This window comes from Chlamydotis macqueenii, chromosome 5 (genome assembly GCF_036417535.1).
Source record: "Chlamydotis macqueenii isolate bChlMac1 chromosome 5, bChlMac1.mat, whole genome shotgun sequence".
Lineage (NCBI taxonomy): Eukaryota > Metazoa > Chordata > Aves > Otidiformes > Otididae > Chlamydotis > Chlamydotis macqueenii.
This window is the reverse complement of record NC_141560.1, coordinates 35,467,549-35,487,098: the sequence shown is the minus strand read 5'-3', so window position 1 is coordinate 35,487,098 and position 19,550 is coordinate 35,467,549. Positions and strand designations below refer to the sequence as shown.

At 34.7% G+C, this 19,550-nt stretch overlaps 1 protein-coding gene across 1 annotated transcript in view; it reads right to left on the bottom strand.

Moving 5' to 3' along the window:
* The window catches only part of RYR3 (ryanodine receptor 3), a 254,587-nt gene that overhangs the window by 185,750 nt on the left and 49,287 nt on the right, over positions 1-19,550 (bottom strand). Inside the window, exons 2-7 of the mRNA XM_086750198.1 lie at positions 18,236-18,355; positions 10,926-11,033; positions 4,649-4,723; positions 3,573-3,651; positions 921-1,033; positions 377-476 (exon numbers count right to left, since the gene is read on the bottom strand). Coding sequence (XP_086606324.1) covers positions 377-476; positions 921-1,033; positions 3,573-3,651; positions 4,649-4,723; positions 10,926-11,033; positions 18,236-18,355 — 595 coding nt within the window. The remainder of the gene's footprint in view (positions 1-376; positions 477-920; positions 1,034-3,572; positions 3,652-4,648; positions 4,724-10,925; positions 11,034-18,235; positions 18,356-19,550) is intronic.

Here is a 19,550-nt window from a genome sequence, read left to right as displayed (position 1 = left end):
ATCCGTCTGAAGAACAGGAAACACTTTTCACTGTGAGGGTGCCTGAGCACTGGCATAGGTTGCCCAGACAAGTTGTGAAGTCTCCATGCTTGGAGACATTGAAAAGCTGTCTGAACGTAGTATGGCATTGAAATAAGGAGCAATATTGAGAGGATGAGCCTTTCATTACAGAACAAAACATTTCTCAAACAGAATAAGGTGATGCTTCTTAAACATGATGGTCAAGTGCAGTCAAGTAATTCTTCTCTGTTATGCTCATTTTCTTAATTTTCATTAAGCTCTTTGGTTTGATGTTAAGTCTGGAAATGTTTCATTTTCACTCTTTGTTAAAAGTCACCTAAAGTATACACATTTCTAAACAAATAACATGTCAAACCTTCTGTAATACTGCTTCCTGAGCATGTAGGATGTACATTCCACAGCGTTTGCATAAAGGAGGCATCCACCTGAATACTTCCATTTGACATGGAGAGATGCTGAAATAAGACAACAGTAACAGGAAATAGTGACATTCATGTGCTTAAAAATACTCAGTATATTGATTTCTCAACAAAATAGAAATAAATAATAAAGTAAAAATACAAATATTTTTTAAAAATTAGTAGTCACTTGCTTCTAAAATGAGCTGTTTTCTAAATCTAATCAAGAGATTCCAGTTGCAGCTTAGAAATATTCCACAGTTACAGGAATAAAAACTTCCCAAGATGGAGAATGTTGAAGTACATCTTGGGATAAAGGCATAGAAACAGTCGTGTTCTAAGAGGGGGAAACCTTTCACTGAGAAAAAGGTGCATTACAACCAAGCATTATTTCCTAGATTAGAAAAAAAAAAATAATAAGAATCCCAACCATTTTCCCAACTCCTCACAGCACTTTGTATTTTCCCACCATCTGTCCACTTGCTAAATACACAAACCTACCAGGTATCTTTCAGAGGACACACTGACCAGGATAAGATCATCACCTATTCGAACCTTTTCTCCTTCTGACCTTTGTTTAGAAGCGGGGTGTATTGTCCACCAGCATGCCTCACCTAAAGGACAGAGATACTTATCAAGGGTATACAAAAGAGACAATTTGCAAGAAATTTAAGGATACCTTTATAAAATATTGAAATAACATTATAAATAATTGTGTCTTATAAGACTTTGACCTTATAAAACCACCTCTTTTCAATTCCTCTGTTCAATTTATTTATTTTTTTTATTTTTCTTGAAACTTTTTGTCAACCAATCTTTGCCATCACTGAAGTTGATATTTCTCATTTCATGTTATTTTAAAGCCACTGACCACCTACAAATCACTGCTCAGAACTGCCATCCATTCAAGGCTCTCACTGCCAGTAAATTGCTGACAGCTACCTAACTCTTAATTATAACCTTTTGTGTCTTCTTTTCCTTAATGTTCATATTTAATTCGCAATCTTCTGTATCATTTCCACTCTAAGCTACATTTATGTTGTAGAATACAGAATTTTGAAACAAATACTCCATAACTTTACAATTCCGCTACAATACAAATACCAGTTCTGGGAGCAGTTCCACTAGCACCACAGACCATATGACTATGGGATAGCCAAGCATAGGGGTGACAACCATAGAACATTTCCCACATATTAAATATAAGACTGTAGATTACTTTGCAGCCCCCGTCCTCCCTGGTTCTGGGAAGATTATCTAAGTCATTCCACAATTTCAGACCCTTCAGGGTTTAGTTAAGACCCTGAAGAAAATGACTTGAATACAGCTTTCTCTTTGGGCAATGCAAAGTGGGAGAAAGTTAAACAACGACAAAATTGGTAGTGTAAGATGAAGCAAAAAATCTGCTTGATCAACTAGAAATTTCATGTAAAACCTCCCTAAACCAAAATTTGATGTTTATGAAACTAATTATAAAGAAGAAAATAAATAAAAGTTACGTTCCTAAAAGTGCTAAAAAAGAATAATTTTGAATAACCTGTGGTGTTTCATGCCATACCTGCTAGGTGAGGAACACTTTGCACAGCTGAAATTGATTCAGTAGGACAGTTTCATAGGCGGGGGAGTTGGGCAAGGGGAAGTGATATTATGGTGTTCGGTTTATGAGGTTTACAAGCATGCAGTAGTTATCAAAATCCTCTGTGCAGAAACACAACTAAGTATTATTTTTATGTGTTGCTTTTTATATCTTACCTACGCGTGCAAGGGTCTTTTTGTATATTTACAGTTAAGCAAATGCCAATATGAGACAACTATAGATATTCATTACAAAATCTCATGGGCACAGGCAGGCACACACACAGTAACTCTGAAAAAAACCTATGAAATTATAAAGATAGATCTCACTGAAACTATTTTCAGAGAGATAGAACACACACATTCCTTTTATCAACATGCCGAAAGAAAATGGTCTCCATCTAAGTCAGCAACCAAAGATATAATCAAGTAACAGCTGCTAATATCTGTCTGAGACCATTTTCCACATGCCTAGAAAAAACAGAAAGACAAATTTCAATCATTCAAAACAGAAGGTCATGCAGATAATCAGAGTAACCTAGAAAAGAATTTTCAAAGACCATGGTCCACAAACATTTTAACACCTACATTGGCAGTGTCTCTCCATCATCAATTAGCCTATCTTGAATTTAATTTAGTTTCAAAATAATGAAAAAATCAACAAAAAGCACAGGTTTACATTAATAAAACTGGCATTTCTTTATATGAAGCTTCACATTAATGAGGCGTGTATACAGGTACGTAGATTTTCTCTTCAAGGTATATGTCTGGGCCTGGGTAGTACAGCGTCACTGTTACTTTCTGATGAGTATTCATCACTTCCAGTAACAATTAGTACTATGTATACAGGAAGCACGTAAACCTGTTTGTGGGTCTCTGTGACTGAGTTGCTTTTAAATTCATTTAATGTCACTGCCAGTGGCATCTCATAATTTATGTCATTTCATGGAAGCCCAGGCGGTTTTTTTACTGTATCTCTGTCAGCAGCACTGTTACTGGCAGTACTCTCAGAGATCTATTAATTAGATGTTAAAGCTTTCTTCTAATTTCTTGTTTGTGTCGTATCTTCTCCACTCTGTCCCGTTATTATTTTGATCCATTTTTTGCTTTTATTTTTCTTCAGCTCTTTTAGCAGTGTGCTTATTACACTTTTTCTGTTTTCCTGCATCACAAGGTGTGTACTTCTTTTGTTGTATGGTTACAATGTATATTGTGAATGTACCGATATATGGCTTTTCTGTAGTCTAATGCTATTGAAAGTGCCAAACCACACAAATAGGAAAAAAATGCATCAAGTTTATTTTACTGAACGGAAATTTTTAACTTTAACCATTATCACCAGTGTTATTGAAGTTGTGGTAGCTCAGTTTAATTACAAGGCACTCTTACATTCTTACATAAAGTCAGTTAGTTTACTTAAAGTCATCAGTATTGACAGTCATGATTTCCTTTCAGTCACCTTATTTCTAACGAACACATAAACATGACATTCATAAGCTTACAGTATCATTAATCTCAATGCCTCTTTTAAAACCAGAAATGTGTAACATGCTTTCCTTCCAAAATAACTTGCCATACCTGCTGCATTTTCTCGTAGTCCCACATCAAATGCAAGTTTATCTGTCTGGGATCTTGATGATGTTAAACATGTTAAATACTGCAAAACAGTGAAGTTATTGAAAACAAAAATCCAATAGCATCCATTAACACACATGCCAAATTCATCATTCATAGTATTCCAATTTACTATCAGCCTGTGCTTAATTTTTTAAAATTAGTTAAGCATGATGTTACCTGTATGAAAGCTCTTCCTGACTTTAAAACATCAAAATCCTTTTCCACCTCAGCACATATTTCTCTGTGCAACTTAGCTCCTACCTTCCAAGGTTTCACACAGTTCATCAGATAGGAACAGGCAAACATCTTATTATAGCATTACTGTAATAAGTTTGCTTCATGAAAACATAGCAAACATACCAAAAGGCAGTAATCATACTTGCAACTCTGGTATATCAAGGCAACTACAATTTATGTGGTTCATAATCATAAGTAACAGAGATTAAAGACTAATGTAGAGTCTTCTAGTAGAGGAAAAAGGAGGGAAGATGTTTTCTTGACTTCTCATTTCTTCAACCTCCTATTAGGTATACTTGCATGGACTCTAGTAAGTCAAAGATCCAGAAAAGTTAAAATTTTCCAGTTGTACAATGTAGTGAAAAAAAACTTATGCAAGGTAGCCTGAAGATAGTATGCTTATGGGCATAGTGCCTGGGAACTATGGGATGTTAAAAGGAACACCTTATCTTATAAAAATATGATGGAAAAATAACACCTACCACAACAAATTCAATTGTGATAGCAACTTGCTAATGAAATTATAATGAAAATGGATTTCTTAAGGACACAGAAATAATCCAAGGCTAAGGGAGCTTTTCAGCTACACTTCTGAGTGAAGGGCACTGAAGAATCTGAATGTAAAATGTGAGCCACTTCCATCGTGTTGAGACACCATAAGCTATTCACATTTTTTTTTATCTAGTGCAGAAGAGAACTTAGAAAGAACATTCTTCCAAATTTATATATTTTTCTTTTGATAAAAAGATGTTTATTTGAGTTTCATGTTACTCATTCTGTGCAAGTGCTCTTTCACTTACCATTTCACTGAACGAATGTCGAAGTAGTATAGCATGGCCATACAGCAGGGTTCTGTGACCACCCCCTTGAGCTGCCTACGGAACATGACAGAAGATCAGAACTCCACTGCACTGCATGGACTACAATCACAATTATGTAACAACATGACAAGCTACTACAATTCAAGTAATAAGTGCAAATATTCAAGCAAATTATGAAATGTATATGCTGGGCAAAAATTATAGTAATGAAGTAGCTACAGCTATAGCCAAATATCTGCCAAGGGAACAAATGTTCTCGGTCAAAGACTGTCATCATGACCTAGTTTTTATTATAATTAAGTGAAAATGCAGCATTTTTTAAAAAGTTTTAAATTAAATAAGATACTACTTACTTTTCTTATAAACTTCTCAGATGCATTAAAAAAAAATAAAATAAATATATATATATATATATACACAAATACAAACAAATCTGAAAGAGGAAAAATGCACCTATTGCCCAGAAGAGTTCAAGCACATACTAAGGATATTTACTTGCTAGGATTAATGTTATCTTAAGCATTTATCAGATTCTTTAAAGCAACTGCATCCATAATTTCAACCAAGCACAGTTACTAATTTCAAATATGGAAATTTATTACAAGATCAGGGAGAAGCAAAACTGGATTTTCCACATTCTTCCTTTAGAGAATTTCATACACAGATAACAAGCTTTATAGGTTTTCAAGTCTGCCTCTCAGCCTTTTTCAGCCTCTACCATCTTATTTCCTAGTTATTTATAAATAACAAGCTAATTCAAACTTAAATAAACATTATGACCAAGACATTAAAGTAATTTATTATGGTGCTTTCCACTGAAACTACTTTTTTTTCCTTAGATCCTCGATCTCAGATTGTATGAAGGACTTTTTCAGGAAAGTGATCTCCAAGTTTTGCAAAACTAAGGATATCATAATTAATGTTAATACTAATTATACTATGATGATACATTCTACCTCATTTTTTCTCTCAGTCTAGATCATAAGATTTACACCTGGCAAGCCTTGAGTAACAGCAAAAGGTCTAACATCAAGATCCTGGTAACAAGTTAGAAATTGCTGATTTAAGAATACCTTACTTCTCACATAATTGCTTGAAACTGTTCTCACAGAAAACAGTTCTCACAGACACACACAGAGCTTTTTTTTTTTTTTTCCATTTAAAAGAGCATTTACTTTATAGTCTTCTTGTTTCAGGTATATTTAGGCAACCATTAAATATGAAAGATGATTCCCCAAAATATGACTTTTTGTCTCTAGCACATTACATATTGCTAGAGAGGACTGCCTTTAAGGTCGATTCTTTTCCTTGGATTCACGTGGGAAGTACCAAGGTAATTAAAGGTAGTTCCAGGAACTCAAATAATGGGAACATATGTGTAGGTAAATGATTTTGCACTCTATGAACAATACATTAGTTAAATTACCCATTAGGTCAATAGGTTTACAAGCTCTGTACAACTTCTGTTCTGCAGAACCCCAACTTAGAAGACATCAAGCTGAGGAAACTACTACATTCTATAGCTCAACATATATAGAATACTTAATATTAATTCAAAGGATTAAAAATGAAATGTTATTTGTCCAAACAGAATCAATAAAAATCTAAAAACAATTCACCAGAGGCCTTTTATTGCAACTGCAGTAAAATAAAAATCCTACTTCTATTTTTCTAGCTAATCACAAAGACATTAACAAATAGGGATTTGGAGCCTGGTTGTGCTGGAACTTCATGCTGTTAACAGGTAGTAGACAGTCTCATGTAATTTCATGTAGCAAATTTTATTGCTAAATTTATCAGAATTATATGGATACGACGTATAATATATTTCACAATATGATCCATATAATTATGTAAAATTTCTCAGTACACCTAGTAGCAAACTAAAAAAATCCAAACTCGTAGATAATGATTTTTGGACCCACATAGAAAATGTGTTAGATTATTGGAAAAAATTGGAGACAAATAAAAGATAGTTATTGCTGGTTCTTCAGGGAATATAGAATGCTTTTAGATATAATTACAAAAGGCTGACTAGAAACAATAAATTACAAAAACTCCACGAGCTCCTAAAAAATATGTCATCCTCAAAAAATAGTATTAATAATATATCCTGCAGGAACTTATCACTGCTTGGGGAAGAAAAGCAGAAAAACATAATGTAACAATGTATATAATACTTGTTTTATAAATTACAACTTTTTTTTAACCAACAAGGAAAACCTTAACAGTAAAATCAACTGTAATTACAGACAGGTTGTCAGAAGAAAATTACATGTACATGTAGTCAATTTTTAACAAATATATAAATACTGAGAACAAGCAATAAACCACCTCATGCCATTTTTTTTACTGAAAGCTTTTAAGTGAATCACTTGTAATTTTACGGCTGACTCATTAAAAAAAAAAACAAAACCAAAACAAAACAGCAAAACCCCAAAATCAAATAAGCTATGTTCTTCCTCTGGAAAAATCTGAAACTAACAGCAGAACTCTATTTCAAACTAAATTTAATACAGAAAGCAAACCATTCAATGGAATAATAGACTGGTGGAACCAATAAAAGATCAGTGTTAACTATATAAGGTCAAATTACATTCTTAGCAATGCCTTTCTATTGAAAACAGAACGTAAATGAACATTATAAGATGTGCGTTCCTATATTTCATGCTGTCATTTTTCACTACATATATAACAGCTATTAAAAGACAGCATTTTGTATGATTCATTTCAAAAACAGTTTTTCCTGAAATCTACTTCAGAAATTACTTATTACCATATCAATTCGCTTTCATCATGCTACAGATAGTGCCTCATAATACAAAATATTTAACTTGTCTGGTAGTTATGACATATGTCTCAAAACAGACTCGGTTAATTATAACTTCTAAAATATCCCATCCATTTTACCAACAGCTTGTTGACAGAAAGTAATTAAGAGTCCATCTTCTCTGAATGTAACAAATCCTTGTGGTCCGTAAAGAAAGCTTCTTGCATTATTGTTCAGGCTTTCATTTTTTATTTCATCCTTGCTATTTATATAAACTGCTGTGTTCCTATTACAATTTCCCCAATGGATGGTACCCAGCTTCAAAATAAGTGCAGGGCAAGGTAGTTTCAAAATTAGTATTGCAGAACAGACTACATTTTCTTTTTTATTGTCCACTGCTCCCAAAGCAACTGTATGATCATTTCTACTGAAGAGATTATTTGTCCTCTACTGTAAACTCCAATTATGAATATCCATATATTACTACTAATCTCAGGTTAATTTTTTTCTTGCTAAGTTTTTGTGTGAATATTTTGGAAATACTAAAAAATTCTGTTATTGCTTAAGGGGTGTTTAAATCAATCCCACTTTACCTAAGCAAATGCTTTTTTCATCAAGAGTTCAATTTTCTAGAAAGCAATGTAATTGCAAAAAGAAAAAAAGTTACACTTTAAACTGCAGAAAATAGTAGAAAACAAGAGACCAATAACAATGACGTCTGAATATCGTGTACGCAAAGGCTGACATTGCAAGATCAGAGGTGAGAGAGCAGAACTTCAGCTTCTCTGAGTCGTGCCATGACACGGGCCAGTTAAAGATCTGGAGTGCAGAATAAACCAGTAGGTTGTAGTTATCCTGCCGCTAAGCCACAGAGAAAAGTAAAGGTTCCTATACTTCTCACAAAGTAAAAATGAAGGAAAAATTTAACACCTGTGAATCAAATAGCAGCATGCGATGGGAAAACGTGAAGTAAAATGCTGAAGTCTTTCTGAGTACATACAATACACAGTCTTTCTATAGCACATATCTCATCCCCATGCAATCTAAACAAGAAAGATGGCTGCAAGAATGACAAATTAATACAGAATTAAAACAATAAGTGATCATAAACCAGAAATTTATTGTCCTTTCCCTTTTCAAGTTGACATATTTTTGAAATAGAATCACATTTGCTTTTAGACTATCATATTTCTTTACAATTTTTAAGATCTTAAAAATATAGAAAATATTTAGGGGAGTTTGATTTATCAAATATAATAATAATTGTTTATTATGGTAAAGGTCAAAATTTGTATCCGATAATTTAATGGTTATATCATTTAGTCTATACACTATTTAGATGCTTTTCTAATTTGGTACAAAAGACTTAATTCCTGAGATATATTCAAGAATTTCTCAATATACAGAGTTACTCTATCTTGCTATTTATGCTGATGTATCACTTACTACCATAGCTAAATTTTAATATTATACTATGAAGGAAATTGTAAAAATAGTCAATAAAACAATAAAATCATTGGTTTCAGGCATTTGAAACCACAATCTGATGGAGGCTTACTGGATTACTATCACTGGAGTTCTGAATATTAAATGTATGAACCTGCAACAATTTCTTCAACATAGAAGAAATTTATCATTAGAAATCACTTTATTCCACCATGTATACTATGCAATCAATGTTCACAATGTATACAATACCTTAGGGTATTTTAAGACACTTTATTGTAGTTTATCCTAAAGTGCACTCCTGTAGACTTATCGCTAGTATTGATTGACTAAGATACAAAATGCATTTCATGATGTTAGCCTGCTGAAGATAAAAAGAGCATAAAGCAGATAGTAAAAATGCTCCCTCTGTGTGTGCACACACAAATTTCTATACAAATATGGTCTACATATGACGGTGCTACATGGCCTGAATATATAAACCTCCTAATTGAACTGATATGATTTCCATATATAAAGCGCAGAAATAAGCTTACAGAGAAAAAAAAAAAGAATATTTTTTAATAGAATGAAAGGTAGGTATTGAAGATGACATTATGAAATTGTGAAAGTATAAAACTGCAAATTTTAACTCTTTGTTGTCAATAATTCTTAAATAACAACCTCATCATCATTTTTTTTTAAATTTAAATTCTGCAGCCATGTTATTCAGACAAAAACAAATGATAGTTTTGAGCCATTTAATATTTACTGATCTGCATGAAATCATGAGGAGTTTTAATCCAGAAGCATTCTAAAAATCTTTATCATTTTATATTATTGGAAGTCATTCTGCAAAGTTAAATTCCCTCCTTCAGAAATAAGACTCTGTAGGTCACCCTGAATGCTTGCAGGAATTATTATTTTTTTTAAAAAAAAAAGCAAGTTCAATCATTAGTGTTAGTTTCTTTGGGATGATATAAAGCTTTGGCAAACTTTGATTTCAAATGAAAATTTTATAAATTAAATGTTTGACCACCTTTACTCTTATCTTCTTGAAAAATAAAATATTTTCAAAGTATTTTTTCCCTTCCTTATTACTTGGAGCATACAGTCTATTAAAAATTTCAATAAGCAATCATTGCACAGTCAGTCACAGCTAGAGTTACACTTACATTTCCTGTGAAAAGCAAGATTCACTGTTGGGTAACAAATGCTTAAGTAGTGCTTTGATGCGTCGGATTTACAAATAGATAAAATTGAAAAGTGTCTTAAAGCAATTAATTGTTGCACAACAATGAAGAGATTGCAGAATTAATCGCAATTTCTAATTAAAGAGAAAAAATATCAAATTCTATAGCTATTTTCATCTTTAGAAAAATAACATACACTTCTAATATATCACTTCTGCAGAGATGGATATCACGTTCAAAAAATCTGCCTCATCAACTAAACAAAACACCATTTTGATTCCCCCTTCTAGGATATTTACTTAAACCATAAAATTCCCCTCCTTCCACATATTATTCTATTTTATTTTCTTGGATTGTACCAAAAAAGGAAGAAAACACTAAAACAGTTCACACAGCATACAAATTTCAGAAAGAAATCAAAACAAATCTCTCATAATGAAACAAATTAATCATAAATTTCCATCAGATCAAAAAGAAAAATTATAGAGAAATGTTATCTTTAATTACATTTCTTTGGATAATACTGAGATTACTTGTATTTTACTTGTTTAGTTTCTTCCTCAGGCATCCATTTTCCTTTTACTTAATGTGAGTCTTAACTCTGTGTGTAAGTACAACAAAAGAAAAATTACAACTCAAAGAAAATATGAGTTTCCTGGGTCTACACAAAATAAAAACGAAAACTGACAGACTATCTAGCTCTGCAGATTATTTACATGATAATCAGTTGCCATGTCCCAGGAAAATCGGAAAACTGAAGAATCTGCTGTGGCATGAGGCCTCTCTCCTAGAAAATCCTGGAGCAAGGAAAGAAATGAGAACGATCCATATTTAGAAATTTAATACTCCCTCATGTCAATTTACTTACCCCTTCACTAGCATTATCCCCTGTGTTGGCTAGCATTTCTTGAAGAGCTCTGACAGATAGCGACTGTTCAAGGACAAAATTACAGATGCAAAGGTCTGGAGGAACATACTGTAAAAATAAATTAAACAGTGTAAGAACAGATCAGCAAAGCAGGTGCAACAGGATGAAAAGTGTGTTTGAATATGTGTATTTTAATTTTAAAATCCATATTTAATGTTTACTAATTTGTTTTTGAGATACATGCTGTATGGAAATAATATAATCCATTCTTCTTAACTTGTCAGTGTAGTAACTTTACTTTTCCCGTACTCCTCACATTGCTTTCTTGTCTTTCAGAATTACACCATGCACATTGTATTTGTTCTCTAACATCATTGACAAAATGTAAGAGAAGGTGTATGATCTTATTTGATGCATAAGGTTGACACTCTGAACATATTTATAGCTGTCACTAAATGGTAAATATTCAGAACCTTATGATATAATAATGTGAACTATTTTAGACGACCTTCTCAGTTGTTGGATCAATATGTCTGCTGGTTTTGAAACATGAAACTTACATTCATTTCAGGAACAGTAGACTTTTTTTTATTTATTGGCACTGATGTATGCAAGGAAAGATTTGTTCAAGAAAAAAAGCCTCAAGGGGAATCATCAATGCATATAAATGTATGACAGGAAAGTACAAAGAAGACAGAGCTAGACCCTAAGTAGTGGTACTCAGTGAAAGGACAAGAGGAAATTGACACAAATTGAAATATAGGACATTTTATTTAAACATGAGGAAAAAAATCCTTTTTACTGTGAGCATGGTAAACTCTGGAACATATTGCCTAGAGAGGCTGTGGAGCCTCCATCCTTGGAGATATTCAAGCCCTTACTCGACAGTGTCCCTGAGCAATCTTCTCTGGCTGAACCTTCTCTGAGCAGAGGGGCTGGTCTTGGTCCACAGGTCCTTTCCAACCTCAGCAGTTCATATTCTCTGATTTATGAGCCACTCTACTCCACTCTGGTGAGATCCCACCTAGAGTACTGCATCCAGTTCTGGAGCCCCCAACATAAGAAGGACATGGACCTGTTGGAGAGGGTCCAGAGGAGGGCCATGAAGATGATCAGAGGGCTGGAGCACCTCTCCTGTGAGGACAGGCTGAGAGAGTTGGGTTTGTTCAGCCTGGAGAAGAGAGGCTCCAGGGAAACCTGATAGTGGCCTTCCAGTACCTAAAGGGGGCCCACAGGAAAGACAGGGAGAAACTGTTCAGTAGGGCTTGTTGTGATAGAACGAGGGGTAATGGTTTCAAAATAGAGGGAGGAAGATTTAGAGTAGATATTAGGAAACAATTTTTTACAATGAGGGTTGTAGAACACTGGAACAGTTTGCCCAGAGAGGTGGTGGATGCCCCATCCCTGGAAACATTCAAGGCCAGGTTGGACGGGGCTCTGAGCAACCTGATCTGGTTGGAGATGTCCCTGCTTCTTGCAGGTGGATTGGACTAGATGAGCTTTAAAGGTCCCTTCCAACCCAAACCATTCAATGATTCTATGATACAGAACATGGCTATGAATGGGCTTTAAAGCAGACATGCACTCCTTTTTTAAATCAGTGAGACAGGAGGGAATTAAATTCTTGATAATGCTGGGTTTTAAGGTGGTGAAAAGGGAAAATATTCAATTAAGAGATTTCTAAACTTGCTGAAACTGTCTTTATAGCAAGTTTGGAATGCCTACCCTTTGATGCCTACTATAGATTTTTTGTTGTTGTTGTTTTGTTTTCAAACACATTTTGGAAAAGACTTCTAGGCTAAAGACTTGAGATTGAAATTGCATATATTAGATATATACACACAATTATTATGTATATTATTGAGGTATAGCAAACTTTGGCATCTTACACACAACTAAATAAGTATATATAGTAAATAGTTCGTAATTTCATTAACTCAAACAGGAACAACTTAAACTATAACACTTGTTGTCACTCATCTTCACTATAAGGTACTCTTTAACAATCATTAATTGCATCTGCGTACATATACATACACACAACATACTCTTGTCTATAAACTCATACTCTACATATATGTGTGTCCGTGTGTGTGCAGCATCCATATACATGCACACATGTGCACATAGATTGTAACTAGAAGTTTACTTTTTAATAGGTTAAAGTCAAGGCTTCTCATACAACCACACACAGAAAGATACTGCCATTTCTGAGTGAAATGGATTACAAATGAAACCAGGTTAAATTTTGTCTTTTGTATTTGTTACTAAACTCTCTAAAGACTTGTTTGTAATATTTTATTGTTATGAACATAAAAATTTATATAACATCAAGTAGTCTCTACTTCCCAATGAACCAGACAGGTAAACAAAACCTCTGAGTAATACTTCACCCATTACTTTACTATCTTTAACTGCATCTAGCCGTAATATAAGCCACATCATTATTGAGAAAAAAATACGATACTACAACAAGGTTTTACAAATCCGCTGTAAAGTAAAAATAGGCATAGGTATTTATCCCCCTTCTAGCTATGGGAAGTTGAAAGGAACATAAAGAAGACAGACATCATTTTCAGGAATCATCAAGAAAGGAAAAAAATCAAGTGGAGAACAAAATATTTTATTTTACAGGCATTTAAAGATAAGCTGAGCAAGCATTACTGTAAGTAAATTTGTGTAGCAGAATAAGTAGACTGATAAGATATGTGATAAAAGAAAGTAAGAATTTGGAATAAATAGTTCTTCAAAGCGGTGAGAGTTTCTGGGAGTTCGTCCAGCACACCTCTGCACGGTCTTGTCCATTCATATAGAAATATAAACAAAAAGATAAATTTTATATAGGAAACCTACACAAATTTGCAAAGTAAATCTGAAGAAACAATTTACAGTTCTACCCTGATAGCTGCTCTTCTTATAAGAAGAAAATGTTTATTTCTGAGAGTATTTACAAATGGGTCTTTCATGTAGAGTTACCAGTTTTCCATCAACACAGTCATAACACTGAATACACCTCATTCTTCTGAATGAGGTTTCAAGATGAATAAAACTAGCTACTGAACTGGAAATGTTCGATAAATCTGCAAAAAACTTGAGTCTTAAAATAACTCTATTTTCTTACAGAAATTAATTGGAGGCCAGGTCAAATTACTTTATTTTCATCTAAACTGATTTCTGGAGAAAGAGCAGAGAGCAAGTACACCAATAGGTCAATACTGATCAGAAAGGTGACCTGAAGAAACAGATACAAACTACACAGTAGCTAGAGAGGAACGATACAAGCAGTTACAGAAAAAAAAAATTAAAACCTACAGCAATAAAAAGGGGCCATGCTTCATAAGAAATAAATTAAAAAAAAATCTATCAGTATGTAGGACTTCTCTCTCAAACAGCTCAAAATACTTTACAGAAAGTACAGAATAGAACAGCAAGTCACCATTTTCACAGATTTCTGATTGACCATAGAAACGTTCATCTGCCTTAGTTTTCCATTTAAAAGGGAGACACAGAAGAACAATTTTCTCCTGTAAGGTACACTGTGATTTACTGATAAAACATAGTATTTTCAAAATTTTGTATTATTTATTAACATTGTAAAGGTATGTCTACACCTAATCATCAGTAGTGAAGGACAGCTACCCATCCTAAGCCAGTCAATAACAGACACCAGTCTAATTTTCACTTGTAGTTTCTTGGAATAGACAACAAAATGCAGTAACATAAAAACAAGGCCACAGGAATAACCACTGGTAAGGCCACATACTGTGCCCAGATCCGGGCTCCCTAGTACAAAAGAAGCTACTGGACAGAGGTCCAGCAAAGAGCTACCAAGATGATTAAAGGACTGAAGTATCTCTCATAAGAGGAAGACATGAGATGATGATCAATGTGTATAAATACCTGAAGTGGGATGGAGCCAGGCTTTTCTTAGTGACAAGACCACAAGCAACCGGTACAAACTGAAACACAGAAAGGTCCACCTGAACATCAGGAAACACTTTTTCATGGCGAGGGTGACTGAGCACTGGCACAGGTTGCCCAGAGAGACTGTGGAGTCTCCATCCTTGGAGGTCTTCAAAAGCCACCTGGACTTGGTCCTGGGCAAGCCGTTCTAGGTGGCCCTGCTTGAGCAGAGAAGTCAGGCAAGACGACCTCCAGAGGTCCATTCCAACCTCAGCCATTCTGTGACTCTGTGAAGAGTGAGCTGCAATGAAGTTTCTAATACTAGGCTTCTACATACAACCCCAAGGTGGATAACAGAAAAATCAAGGCCCGTGGTTAACTATGGCTGGAACATTCATACAAGAACATTCTGATGAAGAGAGCTTCCTATCAAAAGACTTCAAGGAAGTATTTTCTACATCAAAGAGACACAGACAGGCAAGTACAAAGTGGCAGTGGAGGGAGCACTGACATAAATTTTATGCTGAAGTTTAAAGTTGTTTCTCATCAGTTTTATGTCTATTTTGTCAGTCTACTAGTATTTCAATATGCAAAAATAATTATTTATTATAAAAATAATAGCTGTGCTGGCAGTTTAAATCATTTTCTGTATAACCATGCTAAGTTTGTGCTGGGTGGCATAGAGGGAAATCAAGGCCCATAAAATTGCTAATAGGAAAACCCAGCTCCCACATTACACTTTGACTGAAATTCAGTCTTCTGGATTCCTTCAGGCACTATCATAGCATGAAATTCTTGCAGGTGACATGTTCCTAACCAAATCTTTGCCCACAGCTTCTGGTCTTATATCAGTGTTTTTACAGTAAAAAACACTGATATAAGCTGGTACAGGTTACTGATTTACTAGGTTTACCTTTACCAGACTTGTAAACTATTACATTCTGTCATTAGGACAGAAATCTTATCTCAATTCGTTATAATTCCCTTCAAGCATTTAAGTTCACTTGACAGTTTTGCTACTAAAAGAGATGTTAGCATATTGTAGTTACTTTTCAGGTATATTCATTTGAAAAAAATTGCATATGTTAATTTCAATGATGTCTTAAATTGACAAAAATACCCAACTGCATAGAAGCGAGAACAGAATCCTGTAGGATTTTATTAGAAACACACCTATTCCGTAAGTATTTTTCAGTCCACTGGATGTGTGCCATTTTGGTTTTCTGTTTCTTATTTAGTAACCAAGATTTTGTCCAAATGTAAATGAAAGTAAGCATCATTGCTAAGGGTTGTTGGTAAGCAATGTACTCTCTAATAATCCAGATCAACCTTCTACACTTCTTATTTTTGAAAGAGATGTATTTACATCCCTCTTTCCAAAATTCTTCACTGCTCTCAGTCAAGACCAGCAGTTCAGAAAGCTCCTCAGTAAGCTCTTTTAAAGCAATTACGCACAAGTTTTCTGAACCCCTTGATTTTAAACAAACTTCAGAAGCTTCTGTAGTATTATCCACTACTAGGACACGTACAAAATTTAAGTAGGTCTATGGAATTCTACAGCAATGCATACCATTCCTTCTTTTCTTATAATAAGATGAGCAACATGCTGTCTTACGGATTGAGATGGCCATCATCAGTAATAGATAGACCATGTGGCAGTTGAGATGTCAATTAATAAAAAATGGCCAATCATTCTTGAAGATTTTAAGACAATAGTTGAAAATAATATATGTGAAAATTAACTGCTTTTACTTAAGCATATGAAAAGATTATTAGTGGTTTGTAAAGTACACCAGAGATAAATTATCTGACTGCACTTTTGGAAAGTAAAGAAATGCAAATTTTAAAGCAGCGTAATTTTTCACCTTAGAGACGAACAAGGACCCCTCATACTGCATAAATAAACACTGTGGATGTAACATGGTTATAATATCTAGATTAAAAACAGGATCACATAGTAACATTTCAAGATAAAAGATACAAAAACTCCACTAAAAAAAAATCATAAGGAAAAATAAATTATCAGGAAGAAGGGAAAAGAAATAGACACAAAACAAAGAAAAAAAAATGATGCAGAGAGAACAAAGAAGAGGGAAGAGGTCCTCCTCCATTTGCCTTTAGTCTTAACATTCTGGTCTAGTACAGGTCTAAAGTTTCACCTCTTCTCTCCTTTCTCTTCCCAGGCTCCTCTTACTACATTATTTTATTTTTTTTTCCTTATTTCCTTATTTTTTCCTTCCTTTATCTAGCTTCTTTTTTCCATTTGCCACTTGTTATCATAGAATCATTGACGGGTTTGGGTTGGGAGGGACCTTAAAGATCATCTAGTTCCTATCGCCCTGTCTTGGGCAGATACCTTCCACTAGACCAGGTCACTCAAAGCCCCATCCAATCTAGCCTTGAACACTTCCCTGGATGGGGCATCCACAACTTCTCTGGGAAACCTGTTCCAGTGCCTCACCACCCTCACAGTAAAGAATTTCCTCCTTATGCCTAATCTAAACCTACCCTCTTTCAATTTAAAGCCAGTACCCCTTGTCTTCTCACTATGTGTCCCTGTAAAATGTCCGTCCTCAGTTTTCCTGTAGGTCCCGTTTAGGTACTGGAAGGTTGCTATAAGGTCTCCCCAGAGCCTTCTCTTCTCCCGACTGAACAGCCCCAACTCTCTCAGCCTGTCCTCACAGGAGAGGTGCTCCAGCCCTCTGATCATCTTTGTGGTCCTCCCCTGGACTCTCTCCAACAGGTCCACGTCCTTCTTATGTTGGGGGCTCCAGAGCTGGATGCAGTACTCCAGGTGGGATCTCACAAGAGCGGAGTAGCTGGGGAGAATTACCTCCCTCAACCTGCTGGCCACGCTCCTTTTGATGCAGCTCAGGATGTGGTTGGCTTTCTGGGCTGCAAGTGCACATTGCCAGGTCATGTTGAGCTTCTCATTAAGCAAGTTAACTTTAAAACTTTGGAATTACATAATAATTCTGTTCCCTGTATTCTCAACTTTCTGATTATTCAAGACAGTTAAAAGCAACACTTAAGGCCAGTAACTAATAGGTGACAATGCTTCTAAAATTATGAATCCAGTATACCAAAATATTCAAATCTACAGCAGTAATAGGAATAAGGTTTTTAGTGAAGAAGTATGATGTATTGAAAGCTACAGGAAAATACTAAGTATTTCAGTTACAGCAATCATTTTAAATAAAGAATAGCAGCTTTTGACTGTTAACAGGTATGCTTCAAAGTACATTTAGAATCTCTAAGAAATCTCATGTTACAGTCACAGAAAGAAAAGCATACAAAAGGTGCATCTAGCATCACATCAAAGAAATCACAATCAAATGTATTCATGGATAATAAGTAGGTTAACATTCAGTGATCAGTTACATGGGTTAAGAGTATCAACTTCTTACTTTAGCTTCTGATGTTGGTTCCAAAAAGCACAGGCGATTCCCAAGTCCCTCAGCTGCCAAGCAAAATTTCCTTTGTTCCTTGTGAATACTGGCAACACACTGAAGTACTACTTCGTCATCCTGTCACAAAACAAAGTACAAGAAAAAAAGTAAATATTTGGAAGTTACATACACACTATAATGCTAAGAAATCTTGGAACACAGAATATGTTGAAAATGAACACATTTTACTCCTATAACTGGTATGTACATATGCAGAGATTCTTTTGATGTGTATGTAAACAGAGGTTTATGCACAGATTTATATTCAAGACTATATCAAAGTGACAATACTACATGCTGTCTCCAAGGCTTTGACAAGCATTGTGTCCTTCTGTTGCTTTAGCAGTGGCTTGCTAAGGTGCCACAAAAAACTAAGTACACCGTTACTTGGTTTTACTCAGTAAAACATGTTTAATGTTTACAGTAAAAACCTGTCACTGTGATTTTGAAAAAAAACAGTAACCTAAACCTACACAAACTTTTTTTTTTTGTTAGCACAGTAAGCCCTCATACATGTCCTCTGAATGCACAACCTTAACTTTTAAGGTCTCACTTAATTTAGAAAACTCTGAGTAAAACCAAAGATTGAAGAGGCATTTTTTCAAGTGACGGTTCAAATAAGTCATAAGAACTTGCTCCTCAAAAGACATATTCCAAAAATAAGAACACTCTGGAAAAGTGACATGAAGCAGCACTATTGTTTAGTTATCTTAATTATTCTAAAAGGTCTTTTACAATTGTCACATAATGCAATGCCATAGACTCACTTACTTACAAATTGCGAAGCCCTTATTCGCCTCTTAACATGTGATAAAAAGCTGGTATTAGCGAGCCAAAATAGATTATTTTTAGTGTTCAACTATGTCAAAGGTATATACAGAATTAAAAAAACATTTTATTTTCCAAAACTTGTCCACTAACCAAGAAAAACACCACTTGCAGACTAGCACATAGAAGAACTTATTTTTATACAGGTATGTAACTCTCCACCAAAAGACACTGCCTTAGAATTTTTTAAGGGGGCGAAAGCTGATAAAACAAGAGTGATACGATATGCCAGTGTCCCATTCAGCTATGAAGTTATACTGGTACCACTTAGTATTGTCAAAGCAGATACACAACAGCCGCCTGTACTGAACTCAGAGATCACTTGAACAATTATGTTCTAAAAGCAGCACTGCTTTTTCCAGACCCCTTATGCAACCGCAATACTATGGCAGTAGCTACTTACGCTTGAAATAAAAGCTGGGAGCGACAATGTGATTTTCACCAA